The 20,595-nt window shown below is 37.1% G+C and overlaps 1 protein-coding gene across 2 annotated transcripts in view; it reads left to right on the top strand.

Annotated features, from left to right (window-relative positions):
- Positions 1-20,595, top strand: part of ASCC3 (activating signal cointegrator 1 complex subunit 3) — a 339,061-nt gene that overhangs the window by 185,258 nt on the left and 133,208 nt on the right. For both annotated transcript variants that reach the window (XM_044924341.1, XM_044924342.1), the window contains 2 exons: positions 6,388-6,522; positions 20,237-20,428. In XM_044924341.1, coding sequence (XP_044780276.1) covers positions 6,388-6,522; positions 20,237-20,428 — 327 coding nt within the window. The remainder of the gene's footprint in view (positions 1-6,387; positions 6,523-20,236; positions 20,429-20,595) is intronic.

Genomic DNA, 20,595 nt, shown 5'->3' with positions numbered 1-20,595 from the left:
TAAAAAAAAATATTTTGTGCTTATTTAATCCAGTTTGAGTTTGAGTGAACTCCTGGAGTTGGTGATGGACAGGGAGGCCTGGCATGCTGCGATTCATGGGGTTGCAAAGAGTCGGACACGGCTGGGCAACTGAACTGAACTGAACTGAATCCATCACACAAGATTCCCATCTCTATGAGGATAGGGACTTTGTCTCTTTTTCATAGCAGTTTTCTCAGGGGTTGGTAGTGACTGCATGCCCAGAAATGTTTAAGCAAATTAATAAAATATAAGTAATTTAAGTAAATAAAATAATAAAATATAACTTCATTCTAATTGAGAGTTTCTTAAAATTTAATGTTGGGGTAAATGAGATTTTATGTGTGGTCAAATATATTTTTATATAAAAGAAAAAAGTCTGCCTTACTTACCCTTTAAAAAGAAATTCATAGTTGAAATGCCCTTACCTTTAAGAAGACAAGATGGTGGAATTTGACAGATTATAAATTGGTGAAGCTTCAGCACAGCATTATGGTTAACAGAATATTCTATCTAAATTAGTATTAAACAATTTATGTCAGGAATTATGAAAATATCATAATGAACATAATGTCAACATATCTTTGGCATCCTCTGAGGTAAAGATGACTCCTCAGAAAGCTAGAAAGCCTATGAAAAGCAGATTTATTTTTTGGGTTTTTTTTTTTTTTTTTTTTGGCAGTGGTGGTTGAAAATAAGGAAATCAAAAAATTTTCTAAGTATCCATGAAACTTACTGAAATACATTTTATCATTCCCTTCAGAAATACGCTTATGATCATATTTCTTTTCAAATCACATTAGTTATCAGAAAATAAGTTCAGTCAGTCAGTTCAGTCACTCAGTCATGTCCATCTATTTGTGACCCCATGTACTGCAGCACGACTGCAGCACACCAGGCTTCCCTGTCCATCACCAACGTCCAGAGCTTGCTCAAACTTAAGTCCATCAAGTAAGTGATGCCATCCAACCATCTCATCCTCTGTCATCCCCTTCTCCTCCTGCCTTCAATCTTTCCCAGCATCAGGGTCTTTTCCGGTGAGTCAGCTCTTCGTATCAGGTGGCCAAAATATTGGAGTTGCAACTTCAGCCTCAGTCCTTCTAATGAACATTCAGGACTGATCTCCTTTGGGATGGACTGGTTAGATCTCTTTGCAGTCCAAGGGACTCTCAAGAGTCTTCTCCAACACCACAGTTCAAAAGCATCAATTCTTCGGCTCTCAGCTTTATTTATAGTCCAACTTTGACATCCATACATGACTACTGGAAAAACCATAGCTTTGACTATATGGACCTTTGTCGGCAAAGTACTGTCTCTGCTTTTTAATATGCTGTCTAGGTTGGTCATAGCATTTCTTCCAAGGAGCAAGTGTCTTTTAATTTCATGGCTGCAGTCACCATCTGCAGTTATCTTGGAGCCCCCCAAAATAAAGTCTGACATTGTTTCCACTGTTTCCCCATCTATTTCCCATGAAGTGATGGGACCGGATGCCATGATCTTCGTTTTCTGAATGTTGAGCTTTAGGCCAACTTTTTCACTCTCCTCTTTCATTTTCATCAAGAAGCTCTTTATTTCTTCTTCACTTTCTGCCATAAGGGTGGTGTCATCTGCATATCTGAGGATATTGATATTTCTCCTAGCAATCTTGAGTCCAGCTTCATCCAGCCCGGCATTTCGCATGATGTACTCTGCATATAAATTAAATAAGCAGGGTGACAATATACAGCCTTGAGGTACTCCTTTCCCGTTTTGGAACCCGTCTGTTCCATGTCCGGCTCTAACTGTTGCTTCTTGATTTGCATACACATTTCTCAGAAGGCAGGTCAGGTGGTCTGGGATTCCCATCTCTTGAAGAATTTTCCAGTTTGTTGTGGTCCACACAGTCAAAGGCTTTGGCATAGTCAATAAAGCAGAAATAGATGTTTTTCTGGAACTCTTTTGCTTTTTTGATGATCCAACGGATATTGGCAATTTGATCTCTGGTTCTTCTGCCCTTTCTAAGTCCAGATTGCACATCTGAAAGTTCTCGGTTCACATACTGTTAAAGTCTGGCTTGGAGAATTTTGAATATTGCTTTGCTAGCATGTGAGATGAGTGCAATTATGTGGTATTTTGAGCATTCTTTGGCATTGCCTTTCTTTGGGATTGGAATGAAAACTGACCTTTTCCAGTGCCGTGGCCACTGCTGAGTGTTCCAAATTTGCTGGCATATTGAGTGCAGCACTTTCACAGCATCATCTTTTAGGATATGAAATAGCTCAACTGGAATTCCATCACCTCCACTAGTTTTGTTCGTAGTGATGCTTCCTAAGGCCCACTTGACTTCGCATTCCAGGATGTCTGGCTCTAGGTGAGGGATCACACCATTGTGGTTATCTGGGTCATGAAGATCTTTTTTGTATAGTTCTTCTGTGTATTGTTGCCATCTCTTCTTAATATCTTCTGCTTCTGTTAGGTCCATACCATTTCTGTCCTTTATTGAACCCATCTTTGCATGAAATTTTCCATTGGTATCTCTAATTTTCTTGAAGAGATCTCTAGTCTTTCCCATTCTGTTGTTTTCCTCTATTTCTTTACATTGATCACTGAGGAAGGCTTTCTTATCTCTCCTTGTTATTCTATGGAACTCTGCATTCAAATGGGTATATCTTTTCTTTTCTCCTTTGCCTTTGGCTTCTCCCTTTTCTCAGCTATCTGTAAGGCCTCCTCAGACAACCATTTTGCTTTTTTGCATTTCTTTTCCTTGGGGATGGTGTTGTTCCCTGCTTCCTGTACAATGTCACAAACCTCCATCCATAGTTCTTCAGGTACTCTGTCTGTCAGATCTAATCCCTTGAATCTATTTGTCACTTCCACTGTATAATCATAAGGGATTTGATTTAGATCATACTTGAAGGTCTAGTGGTTTCTCCTACTTTCTTCAATTTAAGTCTGAAATTCACAATAAGGAGTTCATGATCTGAACCACAGCTGGCTCCTGGTCTTGTTTTTGCTGACTGTATAGAGCTTCTCCATCTTTGGCTGCAAAGTATATAATCAGTCTTATTTCAGTGTTGCCCATCTAGTGATGTCCATGTGTAGAGTCTTCTCTTGTGTTGTTGGAAGAGGATATTTTATATGACCAGTGCATTCTCTTGGCAAATCTCTTTTAGCCTTTGCCCTGCTTCATTTTATACTCCAAAGCCAAATTTTCCTGTTATTCCAGGTATTTCTTGACTTCCTACTTTTGCATTCCAGCCCCCTATAATGAAAAGGACATCTTTTTTTTTTTTTTTTTTTTTTTAAACTTTACATAATTGTATTAGTTTTGCCAAATATCAAAATGAATCCGCCACAGGTATACTTGTTAGTTCTCGAAGATCTTCATAGAACCACTGAACTTCAGCTTCTTCAGCATTACTGGTTGGGCATATACTTGGATTAATGTGATATTGAATGGTTTGCCTTGGAAATGAACAGAGGTCATTCGGTTTTTTTGAGATTGTACCCAAGTACTGCATTTCAGACTCTTCTGTTAACTATGAGGGCTACTCCATTTCTTCTAAGGGATTCTTGCCCACAGTAGTAGATATACGGGTCATCTGAGTTAAATATGCCCATTCCTTAGAGCACTGATAAAGTGTGAATACTCCAGCTTTATGTCCTTGAAGGCCGTGGTATACTTATGTTAAATTTTACCAAATGACCTAGCATGCTGGTTCTATTTTCTCTGTAAACACTTTGGGAGATTTTCGTTGAGTAACTTCTGGTCTTCTCCAGAATATCCATTCTCCTTTACTTTTAATACACCCTAAATGAGTGTCACTTAAGTATTCCAGTTTCTTGAACAATAGTTATCTCAGATTTTACTTCACTGTGAATTTTATCAGATCCCATATGTGAAACATTCCCTTTGACAAGTTTATTGTGGGCTAATGTGAAGAGTTGACTCATTGGAAAAGACCCTGATGCTGGGAGGAATTGGGGGCAGGAGGAGAAGGGGATGACAGAGGATGAGATGACTGCATGGCATCACTGACTCGATGTACATGAGTTTGGGTGAACGCCAGGAGTTGGTGATGGACAGGGAGGCCGGGCGTGCTGCAGTTCATGCGGTCGCAAAGAGTTGGACACGACTGAGTGACTGAACTGAAGTGAATCATTAAGTTGGCCAAAAAGTTCATTCAGCTTTGCAATTCGATGTCACGAAAAACCTAAACAGACTTTTTTTGCCAACCCAGTATAAGGTTCAGTTCAGTTCAGTTCAGTCGCTCAGTCGTGTCCGACTCTTTGCGACCCCATGAATTGCAGCATGCCAGGCCTCCCTGTCCATCACCAACTCCCAGAGTTCACCCAAACTCATGTCCATCGAGTCGGTGATGCCATCCAGCCATCTCATCCTCTGTCGTCCCCTTCTCCTACCCCCAGTCCCTCCCAGCATCAACGTCTTTTCCAATGAGTCAACTCTTTGCATGAAGTGGCCAAAGTATTGGAGTTTCAGCTTTAGCATCAGTTCTTCCAAAGAACACCCAGAACTGATCTCCTTTAGAATGGACTGGTTGGATCTCCTTGCAGTTCAAGGGACTCAAGAGTCTTCTCCAACACCACAATTCAAAAGCATCAATTCTTTGGTGCTCAGCTTTCTTCAGAGTCCAACTCTCACATCCATACATGACCACTGGAAAAACCATAGCCTTGACTAGATGGACCTTTTTTGGCAAAGTAATGTCTCTGCTTTTGAATATGCTATCTAGGTTGGTCATAACTTTCCTTCCAAGGAGTAAGTGTCTTTTAATTTCATGGCTACAGTCACCATCTGCAGTGATTTTGCAGCCCAAAAAAATAAAGTCTGACACTGTTTCCACTGGTTCACCATCTATTTCCCATGAAGTGATGGGACCAGATGCCATGATCTTCGTTTTCTGAATGTTGACCTTTAAGCCAACTTTTTCACTCTCCTCTTTCACTTTCATCAAGAGGCTTTTTAGTTCCTCTTCACTTTCTGCCATAAGAATGGTGTCATCTGCATATCTAAGGTTATTGATATTTCTCCCGGCAATCTTGATTCCAGTTTGTGCTCCTTCCAGCCCAGCGTTTCTCATGATGTACTCTGCATATATGTTAAATAAGCAGGGTGACAATATATAGCCTTGATGTACTCCTTTTCCTATTTGGAACCAGTCTGTTGTTCCATGTCCAGTTCTAACTGTTGCTTCCTGACCTGCATATAGGTTTCTCAAGAGGCAGATCAGGTGGTCTGGTATTCCCATCACTTTCAGAATTTTCCACAGTTTATTGTGATCCACACAGTCAAAGGTTACTATGGGTTAATTATATAGCATGAGCTCTCGATCTGTATCATTCTGTCTCCTTTCTGGTCAGACCTCCTTCCCATTTTCACTTTTGTTGGAAGTGTATGCAGGTCAAAATGATCTCTTACTCAGGTCAACTCCCATGAGCGTATTAATTTTCTGACTGAAAGCAGTCTGTTACATATCCTTCTAAATGTGTAGCCTGAGATAACACCAAAGTTCCAGCTTCTGGGAAAACACAGTTGACAGAAAAACATGGAGAGGCAAAAATTAGGAATTAGTCATGGCTCTTTCAGAAGGCTGGGGTTCAACTATGAAGGGAGGGGACAGGAGAGTGGAGACCAAAGAAGAAACATCACATAGAAGAGAAGGCAGGACCTGACAGACAGCAAATGCAGACTGCCAGTCACTCCCTGATTTTACTTTCTTTTCTGCCTGACTACTATCCCTGAAAGGACGTTTATCCTCTTCCTCTTGAGGAAGCATCCAGACACTCAACTTCCCCTAATTCAGATTTCCACTGTCACTTTGTAGAAAGGCTGCCACAACAGAAAATTCCAAATACCTCTCTAGAAGCTTTGTCTTCTCCAGCAGTCCCCTAAACTCTATTTTAAAAGGTTGTTCTTAGACACGATTTCATCCAAAGAAAAGTGATCTTTATTGTTTTCAGTTTCCTTAAACATCTTAATGATACTGGCAGTTTCATTGATTGGGGAGAATAAGGCTCTAGTATGTTTTTATACTCTGTCCTCATAATATATGATTGTGCTAATGAATCACATCTTCAAAAGAAAAATGCATAAATTAAATTTCACATTTTATATAATCCATTAATTTCATTTTGACGTCTGCCTATTTTTTAGGATTAATGATAAACAAAACCATAGTATTGACTTTTATTTAACTTGCCTTTATCCAAATGCAATTTGTTCTAAAATAAGCAAATGTTGACATGTTCATAAACTAGGGGTTTATTTTGAAAAGTTAATAGTTGTTTATATACTGTGATTTCCAGACCAATATTAAGCTATCTGTTAATGAATGTGAATATTAAATCCACTGTTTTCCTTTATTTTAGGTGATGGTATTTGTACATGCTCGAAATGCCACTGTAAGAACAGCTATGTCTCTAATAGAGAGAGCCAAGAATAATGGCCAGATTTCCTACTTTTTACCTACTCAAGGACCTGAATATGGACATGCAGAAAAACAGGTAGGGAACAAATGATAAAACAATACAAGAACTAAAATACATAATGTGCCAGATATTTTATATATGAAGGCTCCATGGTCTCTAATTTCCAATAAGTTAAATTATAGAATTATCATGTTATAATTTTACTTTTTTCTTGACTTTCAAAGGATCTCAGTGCTTGATGTGTTCAATTAGCACTTTTTTCTATGTGATTATAATTGTAATGTTTAGTTCTCTTTAAAATATAGTTAAAGTGTAAAATACAGTTAAATATTCTAAAGTCTGTTAATGTCTAATGGATTCTTCTTTTAAAGATAAGTTTTTTTTAAGTTTCTAGGGTAAACATGGACAGACGTAATTAGCATAAACAAAAGCTCTTTTTTAAAAAAACGTTTTATTTTATATTGGAGTATAACCAGTTATGGAGAAGGCAATGGCACCCCACTCCAGTACTCTTGCCTGGAAAGTCCCATGAACGCAGGAGCCTGGTAGGCTGTAGTCCATGGGGTCACCAAGAGTTGGACACGACTGAGCGGCTTCCCTTTCACTTTTCACTTTCATGCATTGGAGAAGGAAATGGCAACCCACTCCAGTGTTCTTACCTGGAGAATCCCAGGGATGGGGGAGCCTGGTGGGCTTCTGTCTATGGGGTCGCACAGAGTCGGACACGACTGAAGCGACTTAGCAGCAGCAGCAGCAGCAGCAGCATAACCAGTTAACACTGTTACGGTAGTTTCAGGTGGACAGCAGAGGGACTCCGCCACACATACACATGTATCCATTCTCCTGCAAGCTCCCCTCCCATCCATGCTGCCACATAACATTGAGGAATGAAAGAGTCGTGTCTGACTCTTTGCAACCCCATAGACTGTAGCCCACCAGTTTCCTCTGTCCTTGGGCTTTTCCAGGCAAGAATATTGGAGTTGTAGCCATTCCCTTCTCCAGGGGATCTTCCCAACCCAGGGATCAAACCCTGGCCTCCCGCATCGCAGGCAGATTCTTTGCCATGTGAGCCACCAGGGAATTCCCTGTAAATAATATAAACCAAAGCTCTTTGAGAGTGCAAGTTTGAGACCAAAAAGATTCAGAACAACTGCCTTGCTATTCAGTATATACTCAAAGGGCTGGAAAAGTCTGGGTCCTTGTTAGAAAGGCAAAGCCTCAGCACCCCCACCCCTGCTGTGATTTACTGCCTCCTGGAAATTAGGTTGCCTTATTATGCTATCTCAGAGAAGGCAATGGCACCCCACTCCAGTACTCTTGCCTGGAAAATCCCATGGACGGAGGAGCCTGGTAGGCTGCAGTCCATGGGGTCGCTAAGAGTCGACATGACTGAGCGACTTCACTTTGACTTTTCACTTTCATGCATTGGAGAAGGAAATGGCAACCCATTCCAGTGTTCTTGCCTGGACAATCCCAGGGACAGGGAAGCCTGGTGGGCTGCCATCTCTGGGGTTGCACAGAGTCGGACATGACTGAAGTGACTTAGCATCAGCAATCTGCATTTCTGCTTGATCACCAGAGGATTTCTGCACATCATAGTTTGAGAAGCACACCTGTAGGTTATTTGGGTATTGATAGTATTCAAAGATTTACCAAAGATTTTGTTTACTCATATCAAATAATGATTTAGATAGAGTGGACAGACTATAGTCTGAGGGCCAAAGGTGGCAATTTTTGTAATTAGTTTGTTTTTTGTAATTAGTTTAACTAGAAAACAGTCAGAGCCCTTCCTTTATCTTCTATGGATGTCCTTACATATGGGGGGAAAATTGAGTACTTTCTATCAAGATTTATGGCTCACAAAACCGAAAATGCCCTTTATCCCATTTGAAGAAAATTTTGCCTTGATTTAAAGCTATACAAATAAGTTTTTAATAAAAAAAAAAAAAAAAACTGTATGCATAAAATGGTGGGAACTTCAAAATATTTTGTATGCATAAGATTGAACTGATATTTGCTGAGCAGCTGCTACATATGCTCTTACCTTCGTACTTGCTAGCTTAATAAGATGTATTTGGTTATTAGGATTGTGCTGTAAATTTTACCATTTTGCATTGATATTTTAAATTCTATCTGTGATAATCTGATACAGGTTGTTTTGAATGTCAGATTCTCTTTCAGTGTAACTACAAAATTTATCCATTTGTTTCTCTTTATAAAATTTTCTATTACATACCACTTATTATGCAGCTTTGTATTCTTCCAGTTATCTATTAATTATGAATTTATGAGAGTCTTTGAAAAGTCAGGTCAGCATTCATAAGTCTGTTTCATTTTCTTTGGAAATACAGAGCAGCTCTATTGTGTTTAAAAGCCAAGCCTTGAGAGCCACCTTGTGGATTTCTGGTTATTTCATACCTCTCCATTCTGAGAGTCATTGCTGTTCTAAATCATACAAGTTTATTGTTTCATTGTGATAATAATATTCAGTATTTATCAAGAGTTTACTTGAGCCAGGTGCTGTTTTCATTGCTTTCTATTACTTACTCAGTGGTCACAACTTATGATGTAGGTTTGTACTGTTATTATCTCTTGATGTGACATATATGCATAAGTAATTGAAATATAGCATTAAATAGTCTAAAGCATATAGGAATAGTTTATGTAGAGACATTTTCAAATGATATTTATTTAAGGCCACACCACCAAACATGTAATCACAGAACTCTAAACTGGAAAAAAGAAAAAAAGTAGAGAAATGTAGAGTTTTCCTACAGTTAGGTAGACTTGGAAACCCCTAATCATTTTATTGAACCTTTTTTTGGATATTTTTATTATACTTGATTTTTATCCTGACCTACTTGTTATTATTTTTTTGAACAAGGGTGGATTCCACCAAGATTTATTAATAAGTACATGTTTTCAAGGAACATTGTCCTTTTCTCCATTATATTTTTTAATATAGTATTTGGCTGATCGTAGCTACCCTAAAATTACCTTTCTTATTTGCCTTTTGAAGAGATGTTCTCACTTTAGTTATCTCATTTGACAGAATGCCACTATTCTGTCTTTTAAGGATTCTCATCCCTATTTTACAAATAAGAAAACTGAGAAAAAAGAATAAATTTTCCCAGGGACTCCCATGTAGTAAGTGGAGCTGTGATTTGAATTAGTCTGACTCCAAAGTCTACCTTTTCACCACCCATTTCACAAACAGTGCATCCTGTTTGTTCAAAAGTGAGTATATCAAACCCAACCTGTGGTTTACTAAAGGCTTTAGAGCTTTGAGTTTGTGTTTTGTTTTGTTTTTTTAATTAAGTGGAAGAACATTTCTTCGGCCCAACTATATCCTAAAGAAAGATTTAAAACAGTTGGCCCCTCCACCACGGAAATTATTTTATAACAAAAGATATTCTGAATGTTTTCTCAAAGCTCTAGGATTTTAGTTTATTCTTCTAGTGCAGGATATATGTTCGTTCCTATTCCTTGAAATGCCTTTTAAACTTGAATAGTATTAACTTGCAAGCAATCTAAGGACACTATTACCATGGTGGTAGGAGATATTTCTTCTCATGAATTTGAAAAATGGAAAATTAAGTATTCAAAACATGAAAATTAGAAGGTAAATTTGCTATGGTAGTACATAAAAATTTAGTCTCATGACTCCTATTGCTGGAAATACAGCTCAATACCTATTGTCCCATAGCCATACTTTACTCCTAAGTGTTTAACCATCTCAATTCCTAACTCACCAAGTATGGTTTTTAAAAAACATTTCTTCAGTTTTATTCAACATACAGTCACTTTATTTGTTAAATAATAAATAAGACTCATTACAGATTTTTTTTCATGGAGTTGGGGGAGTGGTGTGTGTATATAATAAGGCTATGTCTGTACCTTAATCACAGCTGAAAATGAATCTCTTCTTCCCAGTAGCAGTTATATTTCAAGACCCCTCATTGCAGTCCCATCTTTGATTTCAAATTCACTCCCAGGTGCAAAATCAACTGCTATTTCCAAATTGTCCACTGAAACAGGAAAATACAGAACAGAAAGTGAAGTACTCTGAGAGTAACTTAAGCTATAAGGATGGTACTTGCAGTTCTAGAGGAAGGGAGCATCTCAGGAATTCCAAATGAGGCCCATAGTAAGAGGGCACATTGACAAAAAGCTTTGGCTCTGACTTCACCTCAGAAGCCCTGTGGCCTTAAACACCTAAACTTTCTCTTCTATCAAGTGGAATAATAATGGGGTAAATAATACCTGTTCTAGTAGTTTACTGTGAGAGACAAATGGAATGATATATGAAATTATTTTGCAAACTAGCTGAAAAATGAAAACATTACATGTCATATTATGGTAATCTACTTCTAGAAATTTACTTTGCATATTATTTTCACCCTCTCCCACAGAGAAACTCTTCTTAAGAAATCACTATTTTCGATAAGATAGAACATACTTTAGGGAATAGCGGCAGTAGATTGTGTTTATTCACAGAAGTTTATCATTAGGGATACAGACATTTTCATTGGGTAAGCGATTGTTTTTAATTATAATTTTAAGTTGAATAAATTATTCCAATTAGAATCTTCAGATTCTGTTTCACTCTCCATCTCAATGAAATAAATTCTTTCCTTTAGGGACAAAACTTTAATAGGCATTAAATATTTTAGTACTAAGATGGGTATTCCTACCCACTCTGTACCATATTTCTCTGATTTATGGACACCAGTGTGGTTCAATTTTTTACATATATTAGTGATATTAAAAGTTTTCCTTAAAAGTAGATATGAGCTTCCATGGCAGCTCAGGCAGTAAAGAAATCACCTGCAATTCAGGAGACCCAGGTCAGGAAGATCCCCTGGAGGAGGGCATGGCAACCCACTCCAGTATTCTTGCCTGGAGAATCCTATGGACAGAGGAGCCTGGCGGGCTACAGTCCTTTGGGTTTGCAAAGAGTCAGACATGACTGAGTGACTAACACACACAGGTAGATATGGTCTATCATGCAGCAAGTCTCATGAATGTAGTTATTAGGGATATCTATTAAGCAAATCAGAACACTAGGAAAAAGCCAGTAATGGTATGTACCCTCAAGCTACTTTGAAGTATCATTTTATGACTTTTTAATATTATCTGTATCTACCAACCATCTCCTGTTTTCATAGGTTAGCCTTAGCCTTTGCCTAAGTTATAGGAATTGGGATTTGATATAAGTTATCAGATACTTAATATTGATAGCCTTAATTATTTCTGCTTTAGCAGCTTTCCAGCATCACTATAGCCTAATAAAATTAGAATTTCCTCTTCCAGGAATAGATGATATCTGTTAGCTAAAGAGAGTAGCAGGTGCCTAATAACCCCCTTTCTCTTACTTTTTTACTTTAAATAAGTGTAAAATGTTATCTCAGAGTTTATTCTTTCCTCAGGCATATCAACCCCCTTTCCTTCTGAAGGCTAATATTATTAATTCTGCTGTCTATCTGTAACCTCATAAAAAGAATGTTAAAAGTATATTAACTTTTAAGTGAAATCAAAGAAAATTAATTAAACAATAGATCTGAGTGTTTAATTGGATTTTTGGAGGCATGACTTTTTCATTTTCAAAGGAAAATAGTCACTTTAGCATAAAGACTGAATCCAGGCAAACCTGGGTTTTAATCTTGACTCACACACTCTAACATATCAGTCTTTTGCCTTCCTTGGGCTACAATTTGTCATAAACAAAATGAAAATGAGGTAACGTAGATCTTGCCAGTCACATAGCAGACACTCTGTAAATGGTTATGTATGAACTTTGAAGGTAAAGAAGATGACAGTTTTAAAGAATAGTAGATGTGACAACATTTAAATTTGAAGATTTTGGACAACAAAAAATATTATATTGAATTGTAAAAAGTAATAAATAGGTTAGGGAAATATTAGTCACAAATACAACAGACTAGTTAATATCTATATCTTTAGATGTTGTACTTATTATGTTTAATAACTAAAACATGGTTTCCAATAAGTAAACGAAGAAAAGAAGGAAATAAAACAGATAAACTATGGGAAAAAATTACTAAAGTTGTATAAATTAATAGACTGTATATTCTTAAACCCAATAAATTATCAAACACTAAAAATAATGTCAAATTCTGAAGGTGATTTGAGGATTTCGCATACTCCCTAGATTTCCTGTAGCAGTAATCAGTTCAATTCTTTTTTAAAAGTTTTTGGTAATATATTTTAAGAGCCAAACTTTTTTTCAGAGCCTTTAACCTTGAAATACTAAACCTGAGAATCTTTCCTTGGAAAAGTTAATGTACACCAAGAGTTTTATCCAAACATATTATATATAATGAAAAAATTAGAGACAGCTAAATATCCAAAACTAGGTGAATTTTAAAGTATGGGCAGTTAATTCAATTAAACATGATATACCTACTAAGAAAACTGATTTTAGAGTATATTAGACATCCAGTTCTAAATATGTCAATTTTAGTTCAGCTGATCAAATGTGCCTCTCTAAATAAATGACCAAATGAGGCAAGACATACAATCCCACAGAGGATTTAGAAATACATATATAAGGAAAGAAAAATGTGGCATATAACATGAGAGAAGAATGAACAGTTCAGTGGGAAGACAAAAAGAGATTAATTTAAGCTGGTGATCTTGTATTTCAGTAATCAACAACAACAAAAAAAGTAGTAAAGGACATTTTACAAAAAAAAAAAAGGAAGAAAGAAAAGTAAAGGACATTCCAAGAGAAAAAGAACGAGAACATGGGCAAAGGGAACCAATTCATATATTTGAAGAATGAGAGTGTTTCTTGACCACTGAACTGTAAGGTGAAGGAAGGGCTAGGTACATAGATTTTGGTCAGAATTTAGAGGACCTTAGAAGAGTAGTTCATTGATTAACTTTATAAACAGTGAATGATGAAAATAGCACTTTCCCAAGATGAGGACTCTATAATATTTTTTTCCAATATCAATAAGGTATACTTACTGGTAATTGTGGAAAAGAATGGTATAATTTGCGAGAAACTATTTGCCTCCTTCTGGTTAAATTTTAGTTTTTATGATGACAGTTAAATTATTTCTTAATGGATTTGAAATTATCCACATTAAAGCATATCTTATCAAGATAAATTACTTCAGAAGGCTTACAGAGGTCACTAAATTATTTATGCCATTTCCCATTACTCTTTCATTCAGGGTTTGTAACTGAGCTAAAGGTCTTGTGTTACATATGCATATTTTTTTCATCTTATGGAGTTATTTATTTTCTTTTAATATCTTCAGTTTTTGCTGTCAGTCTTCCTTTAACCATGTATTTGTGTTAGTTTGGAAGTCAACTTTGGAAAGTGTTTATATTTTAACCTTATTCATTTTAAAAAGTAGTCACACTGATTTTCTGTGTCACAGTTAGGGAAAAGATAAGTGAAGTCATAGAAGGAAGCTGGGGTGTGCTTTCACTGGGGGAAAAAATTTAGCATCCTCTGTGCTAAGAATCTAATGGATTCTTAGCAGTTATCCATTCTGGTTTAGTTTTACTGAAAAATAAAGCCCTGTATGGGAAGTTGACTTGTGAGAACTGGAAATATAAAGTCCAGGAAAACCAATTTAGATAATTTTTGTACTACGCTCTTGACTTCCTTTACCTTTTTACAGTTTAATGTTCTTTGTGCTTTTAGTGTTCTTTGAACTTCCATGTATAGAGACACTGTATCCAGTGAGTATAGTGTTGGATCCCTGATACCTTCCTTGGAGAATCCAATACTCTGTTCAGAGAATGTGAACAAGGTGGATTATATGCCTCCAGCCCTCCAGAGGCTACAGAAGCCTAAAAGCCTAGCCTCCGAGTAGAGCTCACCCTGAGAAGCCAGGTGGAAAACAATTGTTCTGATACTTGAGGAAGCAGCAGGCATCTTGTATTAATAATAAACAAGTTCAGCTCCATAACTCATGGGCTTAACCATCTACCTTCATTCATTTCTTCAGATGAAACTCTTGTAAAAAAGCTTCTTATATTTATATTCCTTTCAAGGGAAGATTTTTTACAACTACCATTGTGTGTGTTTGCATGTGAGTTTCAGTATGAAAAAACTGGATCGTGTTCAGTTCAGTTCAGTTTAGTCACTCAGTCGTGTCCAACTCTTTGCGACCCCATGAATTGCAGCACGCCAGGCCTCCCTGTCCATCACCAACTCTTGGAGTTCACTCAGACTCACGTCCATCGAGTCAGTGATGCCATCCAGCCATCTCATCCTCTGTTGTCCCCTTCTTCTCCTGCCCCCAATCCCTCCCAGCATCAGAGTCTTTTCCAATGAGTCAACTCTTCGCTTGAGGTGGCCAAAGTACTGGAGTTTCAGCTTTAGCATCAGTCCTTCCAAAGAAATCCCAGGGCTGATCTCCTTCAGAATGGACTGGTTGGATCTCCTTGCAGTCCAAGGGACTCTCAAAAGTCTTCTCCAACACCACAGTTCAAAAGCATCAATTCTTCGACGCTCAGCTTTCTTCACAGTCCAACTCTCACATCCATACATGACCACAGGAAACACCATTGCCTTGACTAGACGGGGTGTTAGGCACACTTTTATGTCTCTTGCTTTTTTTGCTTAGTGATACATCATGGAGATCTTTCAAATCAACACAGAAATATCTGATTCATTCTTTCAACAACTCCATAATATACCCCAATGTGGATATTATTTTCATTCATTTATCCTGTCTTGATGGATACTTTTGTTGTTTCTAATTATGTTTTATTGTAAACAGTGCTACAGTAAACATTCTTACTCATACTCTTGGCAGTTGCAACAATGTCCATTGGAAAAATTCCTGGCAGTGGAATTTATCCATCAACGTGGTACATGCATTTAAAAGTTTGGCGAATGAGTGGTCCTGAATTGCCCACTAAGGAGGTTGTTCCAATTTACATTTCCTGGAACAGTAACTTCCTCCTATCTAACTGCCAGCACCGAGCAGTGTTAGAATTTTTGAGTTTATGACAGATTAAAAGGCAAAAAAGATACTTCATTATTACTTTTACTGGCATTTCTTTATGAGTGAAACAGCATTTTTCACATTTGCTGTTTAAATTTCTTCTGTAAATTGCATGTACCATTATATGTGTTACAAACATTTTTCCTAGTTAACCTGTGATTTTGATTTATTTATGAATATTTTACCATGATGAGATTTTTATTAGTTTTCATAGTATTTGTCTTGCTTATAAAGGCCACACCCACTTAAACATGATTTCCTCTAGCCCTTTTTAAATTTAATTTTTAATATTTATTACTTAATCTTTGATCCATCTGGAACTTACTGCATATTGTGATGGTATTGGTTTGCATTCTCCTCGAGACCTTTCTGAGTATAATCTGAAACCTCCATATACAGAGGGCAAGGAGAGACTAAAGACCATTCTAGATTGGTGGGTCTCAGGTTTAAAAATTAAGGGAACTTATATACAAGTAGATCTCCAAACCTACCTGGTACAATTTTAAAAGTTTATATAGAAGCCTTAACGGGATTTAGTCACGTACACAGTGAACACTGCATTTCTAACTAAAGGCTGTATTCTTGGCCAGCCACTAGCATAGTGAAGGCAAGCAGAGTGCACATTTTAAGGACTGGGGAAAGGATGAGGCACCTCTGATTACCTGGGCCCAGCTCGTGGGTCAAACTGGTGATCACATCTTTTTGATGACCTGCTGAAGCAGATGAGTTTCTGAATGTCCGTGTTAAGTTGCTTCAATTGTGTATGACTTCTTGCAACCCCATGGACTATAGCCCACCAGGCTCTTCTGTCCATGGAATTTTCCAGGCAAGAATACTGGAGTGGGTTGCTATTTCCTTCTCCAGGGCATCTTCCAGACCCAGGGATCGAACCCATGTCTCTTACATCTCCTGCATTAGCAGACGGGACTCCGTGTTTATTCCACTGATTATAAAATTGAATATAACATACAAAATTCTCACATTTGCCTGAGTCAGTTTCTGAGTTTTCTCTTCTATTTCCCTGAGCTTATTGACTCTTCTCTGGTATTAAACTATTTTACTTATCCTATTTTTATAGTATTTTTAATGTGTTTGGGGTAAGCATCCTCATTATTCTTCAATTTTAGAATTTTTTTTCCTGGATAAATATACAGGTATACTTTTTAGGATGTACTTCAGTATCACTTCCAAGAAATGATGTTTACCTTTTAGTTAAGTTAATATATTGATTTACAGATTACATTAGTGAGAATTGATATTTTTATCAAATCAGGTTTTTCCAACTCAAAAACAAAGCATATGATTTCAGTTGTTGAATATCCTTTGGCAGTGTTATGATGATTTCTTCATGTAGAGTTCTACCTATTTCTTGCTTTTTTCTGTTTTTGATGGCTTTTATAGATGTTATATTTTCTTCCCTTTTATTTTCTAACAAGTTATTGTTTATACATAGAAACACTTGTTTAAAATATTGATTTGGGGGACTGTCACCTTTCTGAATTCAGTCATTAGTAGTTTTTAATTAGTTCTCAATTTTCTAAGTAAATGTTTATTTCATCTGCAACTAATAATTGGTTTGACTTCTTCTGTTCTAGTATTTCTACTTTTTATTATTTTCTCATGTCCAATTCCATTGTTTAAGACATTGGTTAGCTGATGTAAACAACTTTGCCTTGTTTCTAACTTTAATAGATACACTCCTAATGTTTTATGATTCAGTGTGATTTAAAATCAATATTGTCACCTCTGCTCATTAAGATTGAATGTGGTCTTTTGTGAGCTTTCAGTGCCTTTAGATCAGCTATGTTCTTTCTCCTTTGACTCATTCATCAGCATGTTCATATAAATATATTTATAGGTATAGATAGTGCCTTGCCTTCTGGGGTTTGATGTACTTAGTTGTGATATGTTGTTTTAATGCATTGGCGAATTCTATTTTCCAAAGCTCTTTACTGTTTGGTTTAATATTCTTAAGAGATATTTCTCTATTGTATTCTGTTTTCTGCTGCTTTATCAGGTTTTCCTATCAGTGCTACTACACTGTCTCTGTAAGATTAATTTTTAGACTTCTATTTCTGTGCTCTAAGGTCCCTAACTAACATTAGAATTAATTTGTTTTTAAAAAGGATGAAAACCTAAATGTTGGACAGCCTTTAAATTTTCTTCCATTGCTCTTATTACAATTTTCTATCAGTTTTAATATAAATGTTAGTCACATATTTTCCTAGAGCAGATCAGGGGGTCTGATCTACCAGGGGCTGTAGGAGGGGAGGGTTTAACTATAAAGAAATAATAAGAGAATTTGAGGGGGTGTGTAAAGGAACTGTTTGTATCATTATTATGGTAGTTACACAGTTTGAACACATACTAAAGTTCATAGAACTGTACACCAAAAGTGAAAAGATAATTTGACTATAGGATAATTTTTTAAATAAGGTTTTAAAGCATACTTATCCCTGGATCTCTTTCCCAAGATTTCTCATTTATTTCCACTGTGAACTAGGCTAGATCAAAAACAGCAGATTCAGGTTCAAAGATAGTTGAGAAAGACCAACCCAGTCTTACTTTAAGATTGTTGTCACTTCAGGTCTCTACTGAAGTAATATAATTTAAAAAAGCAACAGCACAGAATATCAGCGAGAATAGAGACAAAGCAGAAGTGACCCCTGGGACCTCTTGGTTGCTTACAGAGACCAGGCTGGTTGAACCCACCTGGTCAGGGCGGGAGGTGCTGTGTCAGCACCCCATGAGCCATCTACTACCTTCTAGGAATATTCTGCACCACAGTTCCATATTTCCAGGTTCAGCTTCTTACAGTGTCATGGTGTCACAAGTCAAGGCTTAACTCAACAGGACTTTGACTAAAATCTGCATTTATAACAAGCCTATCAAGATATTCCAGTTCAGGAGTCCACAAACAACAGATGCACCCAAAAGAGCCATCCAGCGGTATGATTTGTTCTGAATGTCTCTAAGCAGTATTTTTCAGTTTCCTCTGTTAGCTCTGAATGTTCACTCATTAATGTTAGGGAAGAAATGAAGTAGGTAAAATGTTTTTTCTTTTTCTACCTTGACCTCGCGAAGGAGCTTTGTTAGATACTAGCAAATACTCCATAACACGGAGACCGAAATACTCCATAACATGGAGCCTGTATTTGTGAGATTGACATTAACACATCTAAAAGGATTAAAGTTAAGGCAATATGATCCTTAACTTAAGGCCAGTGTAGCTAATCATAAAGTGTGCATATAAAATTATTTGTAAGAGGCTGACCACACTGCACAAAAATGAATACCCTCCCCATGGACTCTGTGGGAGAGGGAGAGGGTGGGAAGATTTGGGAGAATGGCATTGAAACATGTAAAATATCATGTATGAAACGAGTTGCCAGTCCAGGTTCGATGCACAATACTGGATGCTTGGGGCTAGTGCACTGGGACGACCCAGAGGGATGGTATGGGGAGGGAGGATGGAGGAGGGTTCAGGGTGGGGAACATATGTATACCTGTGGCAGATTCATTTTGATATTTGGCAAAACTAATACAATTATGTAAAGTTTAAAAATAAAATAAAATTTAAAAAAAAAGATAAATCTTTTTGTGTATATATTTCCAAGTTGTTATTTACTTGGCTGGCCACTAGATGGTGCGGTTTGTTAATTTATTCTCTTCCATTTTATATTCGAAGCAGATTTCATGGCGTGCGGTTTTCACAGATCATTTTCTTAATTATTATTAACTTAGACGTTTCCGATTTTAAGAGATAGTCAGTGTGATGAGGTCACTGCTAGAACCCCGTTCCCTGCCAGTGTAGTGCACCTTACATAAAAACTATGGAAAACACTCAAGCTATCGAGATGCTGATCCTGAAATTTTCAGAGCAACAGCAAACAAGCACAGGATGTGGAGCCCAAACAGAAATTTTGAGCACTTACGTTAGTCTTTAATTTTGCTGAAAAAATGTCTCCATTGTACGATGAGCTATCAGTGAATTTTAAAAGATTTGCTGTAGCACTTACACAAATTACAGATAAGTGGACCAGACCCCACATCTGAGCTCAGACCAGGCCAAAGACCAGCCCTCAGAAGCGGGTTAGTATATTCAGGGCAGATGTACAGTTGAGGAGATAAGACAGGTGGCTGGTGCCCTCCTGTCAGAGATCAGCAGGAACACAGGTGTGAGGAGGAGCACAGCTGGGCTTATTGGCTCATTATCATGAGAAGGAGGGCATGACCAGCCGAACCAGGGGCATCTCAGTAAGGGGGAGAGGTTTCCAAGGCAGTGAGTCTAGAACAGACAGTGTGAAGACCTCAAGGCAGGTGTGGATTTGTTAAAAAAAAAAAAAGACCTTAGAGAAAAAGCCAGTATTTGTGTCTGGCATGAGTAAGTGAGGTTCGGGGATGGGAATGATTTTTGTAGGACTCTGACCTTTACTCTGAATGAGTTGAAACCCACTGAGAATTATGCTTGCTTTTAATATACTTCTTTTGGAAGAATACAAAAGGTAATACTGATTGATTACAGGAAGAGGATACCTGAATGAAAGAAACACTTGATTTTAACTTCTTTCCTTTTGGATTTTGTGCCATGTTCAAGGTTACCTATTTTTTAAGATAGCTGAAATATAATTTTAAGTGATCTTGTATAACATTATATACTAAAACTTAGTAAGACCTTAAGATGCTTAACAATAATTCTGTGCTCTCTTTGATAAACTTATTCAGGAGACATGCTAAATAACAATTGCTTTTAAATGCTAAATAACACTTTTATGTTTTGTTGCTTTCTACTCTAGGTGCAAAAGTCAAGAAATAGACAAGTACGAGAATTATTTCCAGATGGTTTTAGTATTCATCACGCAGGCATGCTTCGGCAGGACAGAAATTTGGTTGAAAGCTTGTTTTCTAATGGGCATATCAAAGTCCTAGTCTGTACGGCTACATTAGCCTGGGGTGTCAATCTTCCTGCTCATGCTGTTATTATTAAGGTGAGAGCTTACCTTCCTTTTTGCATGGATTTGAGATATCTTAAAACAAACCTGTGGGTTGATTTATTTAGAAAATTATTGTGATTTGGCTGCTTCAGTGACTTTGAATGTTATTCATATAAGGTCAGAATTATTTTCTCCAAAAGAATCTAGTTTATATTGTGAAA

The sequence above is a fragment of the Bubalus bubalis genome, chromosome 10 (genome assembly GCF_019923935.1).
Source record: "Bubalus bubalis isolate 160015118507 breed Murrah chromosome 10, NDDB_SH_1, whole genome shotgun sequence".
NCBI lineage: Eukaryota > Metazoa > Chordata > Mammalia > Artiodactyla > Bovidae > Bubalus > Bubalus bubalis.
This window is presented reverse-complemented; position numbering and strand designations above follow the sequence as displayed.